This window comes from Seriola dumerili, unplaced genomic scaffold (genome assembly GCF_002260705.1).
Source record: "Seriola dumerili isolate Sdu_G_001 unplaced genomic scaffold, Sdu_1.0 BDQW01000442.1, whole genome shotgun sequence".
Lineage (NCBI taxonomy): Eukaryota > Metazoa > Chordata > Actinopteri > Carangiformes > Carangidae > Seriola > Seriola dumerili.
This window is the reverse complement of record NW_019174697.1, coordinates 1,734,558-1,744,825: the sequence shown is the minus strand read 5'-3', so window position 1 is coordinate 1,744,825 and position 10,268 is coordinate 1,734,558. Positions and strand designations below refer to the sequence as shown.

At 38.4% G+C, this 10,268-nt stretch overlaps 1 protein-coding gene across 1 annotated transcript; it reads right to left on the bottom strand.

The window, feature by feature from the left end:
* Positions 1 to 885: 885 nt before the first annotated feature.
* On the bottom strand, positions 886 to 9,566 carry LOC111234211 (melanopsin-B-like). Its single transcript, XM_022762176.1, has 8 exons — positions 9,427 to 9,566; positions 4,432 to 4,565; positions 3,830 to 4,033; positions 3,544 to 3,715; positions 2,119 to 2,280; positions 1,728 to 1,835; positions 1,469 to 1,643; positions 886 to 1,038 (listed from the first exon to the last, which is right to left on the bottom strand). Exons 1-8 carry the CDS (start codon positions 9,558 to 9,560, stop codon positions 886 to 888), a joined length of 1,242 nt encoding a protein of 413 aa, XP_022617897.1. The 5' UTR covers positions 9,561 to 9,566.
* Between the last annotated feature and the right edge of the window lie 702 nt (positions 9,567 to 10,268).

Genomic DNA, 10,268 nt, shown 5'->3' with positions numbered 1-10,268 from the left:
TACTGAGGGCTCGCCTTTAATAAAAAAACCAAAGGTAGCATTATTATGTATGTTAACAGCTAGCCTGAACAGGAGAGGTGTGTGTACATACGATTGCACATAAACCTATGAAACAAATGTATTTGGTTGCTCTGCATGGCCAAACAGTTGACATAAAAATCTTAACAGCTGCTTAAAAACGTTAGCTTAACATTCCTGGACAAAAAACAAACTTGTTTCCTCTGCCGTGTTACAGTAACACGTAGCCACATAGATAAACATATTCACATTTAGCTTCCTGGCGTTGGGTTAGGGTTAGAGAACTCTTTGCACAGACTCAAATAGTTGAGCAGAACAGTCTAGAGGCTCTAAGCTGAGCAACAGCTCTCTCGGTTTGCTCTGTGTGTTCTGTTTTTCCTCGCAGTGGCCATGGTGCGGAAGGCCTTTCTTTGAGTTGGGTCTGATGCTGGCATGGGAGTGCATACATACAGTATTGTCCAGAGAGTCCGGCTGTATGAGGACCTGCAATTGCCTCTCATCTTCCTCCGTCTGCACTTGTCGTGTCTCTCTCTGTTCATGTTCACCTTCTTGTTCCTGTTCTTTCCCTTGCTCATCTTTCTGTTTCTTCTCTTTATTCCGGCGTTCAGGGCTCTCCTCCTTTCCCCTCCCCCTGGCACAGGAGGGCATTACCATGTTGACAGATTCAGGCAATAGGTTGCGGTCACATCTGTTCAGTGAGCCTTGCTCTGGGATGGAAGTCTAGAGTAAAAATTAAATAAAATAAGAACACAATTGGCGTAGGTCTTTTTGTGAATACATAACTGTGCTGATATATATATATACCGTTTAAAGCCTTTGACTTAGAGATGATTTGTTTTTAAAATCAACAAATATAATGAGGAGCACCTACCTTACCTGTTCCTGGCTTTGGCTTCCCTTTTCCTTGGTCGGTTTAGCCAATGATTTGTACTCTTTGTCCATCAGAGCTGAAAGGGAATAGCTTGACCTCAAACAATGGCTCTGGTCGATGGGGTCAAGCTCCACATCGCTCCAAACCTGCTACAGGGGACATGGACATGAATATATGTATATCGAGTTAAGGATACAGCACAGCAGTAAATATATATTCATGGCACCTTAAGGAGAATAATGTTTATTCTACATTGGAATCTCTGCCATTGCTGATAAGTGCTCACATTTGAATTTGAATTGGAAAAGTTAATACTATGTATTTATATAGTCCCTATATAAAGAAATTTATTTAAAGTCCACACTTCATGACGCAGCTTTAGACTTAGCTTGCCAAAAGACAGCTCTTATGCTATACCAAGCACAGGATCAAAATGAACACAGAAAAGACCTCTACTGAAATAGACACAACACATTGAGTGCATTTGACTTCTGATTTCTGTAAACGCACCACTGAAGGTGCTGCTTGATCTGTGTTTCCCTGTACTCTTTAAAAGCCTAAAGCAGAAGCCAAACTCACTGTGTCTGACGTAGACATGGAGGAAACTCTGTGAAACTTGGTGTTGGAGACTGATGACTGTCTGCTCAGCATTGAGTCCTTGAAGGACGATTCACTGTGTGACACTGATAAGCAGTTCCTCCTGGGGGTCTGGTCTAGGAAGTGTAGACAGGGAACCTTTTCTGCAAGCGTGTCCCTGTTGAAAAATAGGCATTTCTCAATAAAAGCTCCATATCTTTTTCAAGCTTAGGTTGGCAATTACTTGGATCACCACACTCACCTGTATTTGGAGTGAATGATGGCATAGATAAAAGGGTTATAGATGGCTGATGCCTTGGCTATAACAGCAGGGACAGCTTTGGAGTAGGGATTGAGGATGTTTCCATATCTGAAAAGTGTAAAGCATTTGTGAAAAGTAGAACTGTACACCACCACTGGTACTGTAGTGTGAGAAAATCACATAGTATTTCATGATGCCATATATAATGATATTCCCCAAGAGGTGGAATTATGGGTCATGGTTAATGGCAGAAATGAATTGCAGAGTGCAAGCAAGCATCATATATGTTTTTATGTTTTATGCAAGGGTCTACCAAGCTGTCTATACTGTCAGACTATTAAAAAATAACATCAAGGCATCAAACACAGCCCTTGTCGTACTGTATATTTACCCAGCCCAGGCGATGAGGGTGACACATGCATAGGGCGACCAGGAAAGCACAAACACTATGATGACCACAAAGGCAATCTTGGCCAGCTTCCATTCAGTCTTGATGGACTGCTGCTGGATCAGGGTTGACTTCCTCACCTGAGACCCCAACTTCTCCACATTTCTGTTTAGACAGAGAGAAGGAACATTGAGCCTTTTCACAGGCTAAATTGATGAAAATACACAAACTCAAAGTAGTAAACTGCAAAGTTTGCAGACTTGTTTTTAACATATGTGTAATGAACACTAGGGCATAGACCCAAATGCAGCAGCAAGGCGAAGCAGACATTGTAGCAAACGGGGCAGGAAGACAACAGGGTAATACATTTGATTTTTTTAATTCCCCCCTTGAATTTTCTTTTTTTTTTTTCTTTTTTCTTTTGCTCTATGCTACTCCAATCAGGATTAAGAATAGTGGAACTCCCTTAAAGATGCCAACCACAATACATTTCCACATGACAAGGACAGACATTAAAATTTAAAATATAAAATACAAGAAACACGATGTAGATACCCTAGTCAGACGAAGCAGGCCAATAGTAACTAACATGCTATGGGTGCTTGCTTAGAGGCTCTGCTGATGGTACGGACCCCACCATCTTTGAAGGATACGTCACACGAAGTTATAGTTTTCACGGGGCTGAATGGTTAAACTACTTCCACCACAACCGAGAAGATATGCGAAACGTTCATCGTGGCATCATCTCAAGATGGTGATGCTGAAAACTAATGTTGTGTTCAGGCATTCCTTTCAACAGGTAAAGTTGAAAACAGATACGTTGCCCTTGAGGTAAATGCTAAAGGTTAATCCCATAGTATCTTGTATGTGGCCTCCAGAGTACAACAAAGAAGAGCTAATTTCTTGCCGTCATTTGAAGAACCCTTTAAAATACGATAGCTTCATCAACCTGCGATGAGGCATTCCAGTCTTAAAATGGGAAGCAGCTACATTCTTGTGTGTATGACAGGTAAATTTGCAAATGTTCAACAGCTACAGGTGTAGCTACAGCTACAGAGGGCTAGAGGAGGACAAGTGAGAAATGGCAGGATCTGAAAACAGATTAAAAGATACTATATGTGCATACACAAAGAGAGATGAGAAAAGAAATGGAACAGAGGGAGATGAGACACAGAAGCCACCATCACAATATATAACCTGCTTACTATCACATTTAACAGACTGTATTGCAGGAAATTCAAGCTTTTTTAGTAACACATAAGACTGTTGGTGTGAAGATGTGCCAGTAGAGGGGAGCTAGAGTCTGCACTTCAATGGTAGGATGATGTTTTATGCAGTTAATAAGTATATTTTTATCATTTCAGTTATTTTCAAAGAGTAAGTTATATTAATATGAATATGCATATTCACCTATATTAATTCATTCACCTGCTTGCTTGTCGAATTGCCAGGAACATACAGAGATAACAGTATGATATAATGCCCAGAGGGATGAAGAATACAAAGCAGCATAACATCAAAGTATAACTTTTATTGGCTGGAGTAGATGTCACGTAGTCCCACGTGCATGAGGTCATCAGTCCCTCTGGTATATATGAACCTTAAGAGAAAAAAATGACAGACAGATATGAAGGAAGTGTGTATGGTCTAAAAGTATAAAAAAAAGGATAGTTGCATAAAAAAATGTATGGAGGTCATAGAATAAGTTACTTACTCCAGCCCAAAAGTGGCGCAAGACTCCAGGCTAACGAGTACAGCCACACCAGGGCAATAATGAGGCAAGTGCGTCTCTTTGAGGTCCATTGTAAGGCTTGCAGAGGTTTAGTGATGACAATGTAGCGGTCTACAGAGATGGCCAGAAGGTTTATCATGGAGGTGATTCCAAATAAAGCTCCACAGAAAGCATACGCTTTACACCCTGTGGAGAAAAATAAAGAAAGAAGCATTTTATTCATAAGTTTCTCACACTGACTGGACGACTGATTTACACGAGATAAGTAACGGGATATTTCAGGACTCCAAATTGCTGGTGACTTTATTTAATATGAAATCACTAAATCCTATATCGGTATTTCCTGCCTTTTTAGATACACGACTGAAAACATTAGCAGCAGCCAGAAAGGAATACATTATTCTAAGACACTAAGAAAACTCACAAAATATTACATGCATGAGATGTTTTTATATTAGATTTTTGGGTACTATGGGTGCTACATTTCATACAAAGCTCCAAACATAAACAACACAAACATGAATGGATACATAAATAATGTGTTAAGTAAATACAGTTAAACTGAATCTAAAAAGAAAAAATACCTGTTTCACCAAAAATCCACCCCTTGTAAAGAGAGTTAACAAAGAAGATGGGTGACTGTGTAATCGCCATGAGGAAGTCACTGACTGCCAGATTCATGATGAAAAAGTTGGGAGGAGTCCGTAGCTTCTTGTTACTGAAAGACATAATGATTAAAAAGTCTTAAATCAGCAGAGCTGAGGATTCAACAAAGCAATATGTTGTTGTGGTCACTCATTATTTTGCACAATACGTTTCCAGAATTGATTAATATAAGAAGCAGAGACAGCTGAAGCACTACACAAAACAAACGTTCAACAAGGTTCAAGAAGTCATTTGCTGTGTTCATTTAAAGCCCATTGCTGCTTTTATCTTGTATCAGATGTAGTGGAAAAACATCGGCTGCCTTTTTAACACCTACATCCAAAATGTTACTTTTTATCACACATCATTCAGATGCTGATATACATATATTTTCATTAACTTGGATTGATGACATCAATGGATTTTGCCAGATATACAGTATGTTCACCCATTGTGGCAACTTGTTTCTATAACTTGTGATACTATGTGGGAACTATGTGGGCCAAAAAAAATCAAGTGTGCTGCTTGTGATTTATAAGTGAAACATTACTGAAGCTTCATTTCAGTAGGAGACCTTGGTGTAAGTACTAAGTGCTACGTCTATTCCATAAGTGCAAAGAGAACGGGTAAAGATGTTAGAATGTTAGAGGTTTTTGAAGAGGAGGTGCTCTCAGAAGAGATGAGTCTGACAAGATTCTTGAAGATAGAGGGATGCCCCTGCTCTGATAGCATTCAGTAAATTGTACCACCATCAGGGAACCACAAGACAAGAGCAGTCTGGTCTGCGATTGACTTGTGTGCTAGACATTCCTTGGAGGAACACAGTGGCCGAGAAGGAGCGTAAGCCTGTATAACTGAGTTCAAGTTGATGTGTGCAGACCCAGACATTTGTCTGTAGGCATTAGTGACTTGAATTTGATTCAGGCTGCCATGGGTAACCAGTGTAGGTCGATGAGTAGCGGAGTGACATGTTCCCCCTTTTAGGCTGATCGTAGACCAGACGGGCTGCAAGATTCTGGAGCATCTGTGTGGGTTTCACTGTGTGTAAAAGGGAGGCCTGCAGCAGGGCACATGGCAGACTTATTGTGTCCAAAGGTTGGTTTTAAAATTACTTTTCAGTTTATGGAAGTCCTGTTTGCCCCAGAGTGGTGTACAGACATAAAGAGAGGCAGAGGTTCAAACCTCGGCCAATGCAAAATCCATTCAATAACTCTCAAATCTACATCCTACTGAACTTAAGTCCACCTCCCTTACCATAACAGGCAGGGGACGGAAATCAATAATAATGGAACATTCTAACACTAACCTTCAGTAACACTATTATTCTAATGGTATTCCTCTCTTAAAGAAAGTTCAGTTCAAAGATTCATCAAAGATGCAAGATTGTAGCTCTTTTAGCACACAAATCACAAGATCATAAGTAATCATAAATGCTGTCCTCTACTGGGGGAATACAAGCACATATTCAATACCAGTGGATTCTCTAGTGAATTCCCTTGTTGGTTCATTGTGGCAAGAAAAACTCTTAGTGTACGCCCTCTGCAACAGTCAGCAAAGGCAATGAATTTTCTTGCTGTGTTTGCAGCTGCAACAAAGAAGAGTCAGGCAAAGCAGATACTTCATCACAAGAGGTCAAAAACCTAATTATAAATGACCTTTTAATTGAGATGCATTTTCATTGAAGGCAATATGAGAACCCCATAAGCCATATGCCTTGTGGATATCCAAAAATTGAACCAGAATTGACAATACAGTATATGCACTTATTGACTTGATATGTATGGTACTTTCCGAGGGGCTGAATGAAACCGAATATGTTGCTACTTACATGGGCTCACTTTATGAAAACCCGTGAACCATGTCTACATGTATACATTTTATAAACAATAATGAGGCTGGAACCATGTCAGGGCCACAGCAGATATTGGCAGTTCTTTTTCTAAGGCTGTGCATGGACACAGATGGTCATGTTGTACTTGAACCTTCTGTTAGCTTTCCACAACTCACTGCACACATCACAGATCGCCTTTTAGCAAATCATTATTGTAAATGTGTATATTTAAAAACTTTGTTACATTGAACAATTGACAATTTTAGAGGGCTACCAGTGTATGGGGACTTTCTCTGTCTGGTGCACTAATGAACTCGGATGAGAAACTAAATCTAGTTCTAGCTTTTCTAAATGCAGGCTCCAGAATATTAACTGTTTATAGCAGCCTTTGCTGTCTTTCATCTGTGAGGTGTCAGTGTAATCTGTGTCAATGAGTATTTTACATTCACATTTATTAGATTACACTTATTTTGTGTTACATAAAAGGAATGGGAAGTCCAGGGACACAGACGAATATTTGTTACAACTGAACTGAGCGCAAAGGCATGTTTCCCATGTCTGAACTTCTAAATTTCAGACTGTTATTAAAGTGCCATAGGTTGAATAAGCTCCATTTATCACTGACAGCCTTTGGGCGCTGTCTTCCTCGTTTTGCCCATTGCCTGTTAAAAGACCAAAAAGAGTAAACACTGCACAGAGAGATAAGTTGTGAGTGTATTTGTGTGTTTACATGCAGGCGAGTGAGTGCGTACCGAACAAGTGTGACTGGAGTAGAGATCGAGTGATGCTGCGTTCGAGATAGCTGTGTATCACTGGAGGTTGGACCTTAATGCAGAAAACATGTCAGGCCCAGGATTGTATCTAACACTTGGTTTTTAACTGCATTCACTGGCATACTATATACCCAGGAGTAGCCATAGTGTATATATGACGTATACTCTGGTATGCGTAAATATATTTAATATATTTTCTTCATATCCTTTCAAGTGAAAAAGTATGCAGAAACTGACATCAGTTTTTGGTTCTGAATGTGTATTAAATGTAAAGAGGATTTTTGCCATAATTACATAAGCTGGCACAATGACAAATTGCAAAAGAAAAAAAAAAAGAAAAAACATTTTTTCTCTTACAGAGGGATAATATACAATAAGTCTTTATCTATTTTGATACATTTGTTCATTTGTCAAAGGGGGGGGGCGTCTTTATAATCAGATGAACAAAATTCATTTTTCCTATCGTCTAGTTGAGAATCTAGTCTGACATCAGTACTGTATTTAGTGGGACACATAGTAGCTGACTGGATTACGCTGAACTGCATTGCTGTTATTTAAGCTTGCTTACCCTCTTAATGTGGTCTAGGTGGTAGCACAGTGTTAACTTTACATGTAGATAAACAAGTAGCTGGCTAGATTATTGAATTCATTCATTGATTTATCCAGCACAGTTAGAAAATCACTAAGCTACTTCCTGGTATTGAATGCCTGCAGGCTGCTGTGAAGACCTTTCTGCCTGTGCTTGTGACATCTACTTCATAATGCAAGAACACTGTTTCCCCATTCGGCGCTAAGTCTGTACAGCACCCAAACATTACACAGAGTACTGTACAGAGTTGAAACTATATCACATGAACTGCTTAAAGTGTTAGATGTTGAGATTGTCTTACTAGTCTCTAAAAACTCTACACTGATATACTGAATAGCTTTTAGTTAATAGATAATAGATTTAATACATTCATGTATTCAACTAGATATACAATTGAATCAGTTGTATGTTTTAATGCAGTCAGATATCTCAAATGTGCTATTTGATATTATAATGTGCCACCGCAGGGGCTGTTGAATGTGTGTTGTGGACTGATGAACAAAACAGTCCTCAGGCAAACAGCTTCTGTGAACTTAGTTTTTTTTTGGGAGATCCAACAGAACACGAACAGTGGAGCACAGTGCTCCCACAGTCTATCTATGCCCGCATGTGTGACTTCCCAGAATCTGTTTTTAGGACTAGTTCATGTGCAGAAGTATGAGGGGCTAAGCGAGGCTCGTTAATGACATCAAATATGGGTGCGTTAATTGTTTGTGACAACTTCATTTAGTAATTAACTGTTAGGTTATTAGTCTTTTATTTTAACTAGTTGTAAAAATAAATTTGAATGTTGAGTAAATATTTATTTAGAAGCCATTGATTGTTGAGTTTGGAAAGGGAAATTGACTGCATGTTGAACTTGACATGTTATTTGAATATGTATATGTGGTGTGTATATTTTATTTAAATGCCTCTGGCAACTATTTATAAGCTGCTTATAATAGCAAAGTGCAGGTAGATGAAAATGAAATGACAGAATAATTTATCAAATATTTATTAACACCTTCAAAATTGTGGAATAATATTAAATATTAGTACTATATTACTAACATTAAATTCCCTACTTCAATATGTGCTCAATCTTTATGTGTCGCAACTGAAAAGTGTCATCATCATTAGTGATTAGTGACTAAAAGCAGTAGAATATGTAGTGGTACTTAATAATAAATCTCAGTAGTAGCACAGAAGTGAAAGCCAAATAATGACTTATTTAAAAAAGCTAAAGCTATTACTCATAGAAGGAGTGACTAATAAAACTTTGAAAATAACTTCCTGTTTATGTCTTTTGCCTGAAATTCACTGATATTATTCCATATTTTCATTGATACTCAAAAAGCCAACTCAAAGCGTGATTAATGGATTAATGTTGTGGGAGACATGGTCTAAATCAGGTTTTGCGTGAAATCTAAATTATACAACAGTTATATAATTATTATAGCCGAAGTGGAAATAATGAAAAGGCTACTATGAAACAAAACTTTAATAATTTGGAACCGCACCTTCTTCTAGGCTAATTTCTCCGATATAATGACAAGCTGTAATGAGGCCTGGCAGGAGAATGCAGTGTGTAACGAATAATGCAGATTTTAAAAATGCAAAATTACAAGTAAGATTTTGTTTCAAATAAAAAAATTGAAAAGTCTAGCAATTAACAACTGGCTGAATAATGCAGCTCTGAAATCAATGTTGACAGACAAGCAGATTCTTCACCGTCACTCTTTGCATAAGGAAAGTCGCTTACCAGAAAAAGGCATACATGACCAAGGCGTTCCCAGTAACCCCTACTGTTCCAATCACCAAGACAAAGAAGGCAACGATGTAGTGAGCGTGGTCCTGAACATCCACCTGCCGATAGAATCCGTGTTCCACATCCATTTCTGTGGACAAGAAACAGGCACACAGATGTCGGCATCAGTGGGTCTTTGTTCGTGTACAGTATGTCCAAGTGATTTCGTGCAATCCCGATCTTCCTGTCTGTCCCTCTGACCCACTAAACTCTCCGGCATTACGTAAGAGTTCTTACAACGATGAGCAAGTTAAATGTCTGGGGGATAAAATATACACAGATGTGACGGCATAATCTGCAACGCTCCATCTTTAGTTACCATGTCAACATTTTGTTTGTTTGTTTGTTTAGGTAATATGCAATTTAACATAGTTCCAATACAGAGTATGAAACCGTTGTTGTTGTTGTTGTTATTGTTTATTTTATAGTTATTGCTCATTTTCAGCTCTTGTCCATACTGTAGCCGGTCTTTTGTTTGTACAGTGTAATTAAAATAGTTAGTTTACCATGAATAAAACTATGATACACCAAATATATGGGTTAGGGTTAGGATCTAAAAAAGAGCGGTTAAACAAAATAACAAAAATAAGCAGATAAATACTAAAACAAAACAATTAACAATACAATACAATTAGCTAGAAATGGGTACAGCTCTGGTTTGCTTTTAGCAAGCACTTGACCTTTGTTGTAAAAGAATTTATATCTGGAGTTAATTTGATTTCAGTTGGTAATGTGTTCCAAAGTTGACAGATTGTATCTTTTCAGTATGTGACAGTGATGCCATCAGACAGGCTTTT

What these genes read in the sequence shown, in the direction of transcription:
- LOC111234211 (XM_022762176.1), bottom strand. Translation starts at nt 9,560, where the DNA reads ATGGATGTGGAACACGGATTCTATCGGCAGGTGGATGTTCAGGACCAC. An exon ending in GTGGATTTTTGGTGAAACAG is followed by an intron (nt 4,034 to 4,431) that starts GTATTTTTTCTT and finishes TTTTCTCCACAG; the next exon opens with GGTGTAAAGCGTATGCTTTC. An exon ending in ACCCTCATCGCCTGGGCTGG is followed by an intron (nt 1,836 to 2,118) that starts GTAAATATACAG and finishes TACACTTTTCAG; the next exon opens with ATATGGAAACATCCTCAATC.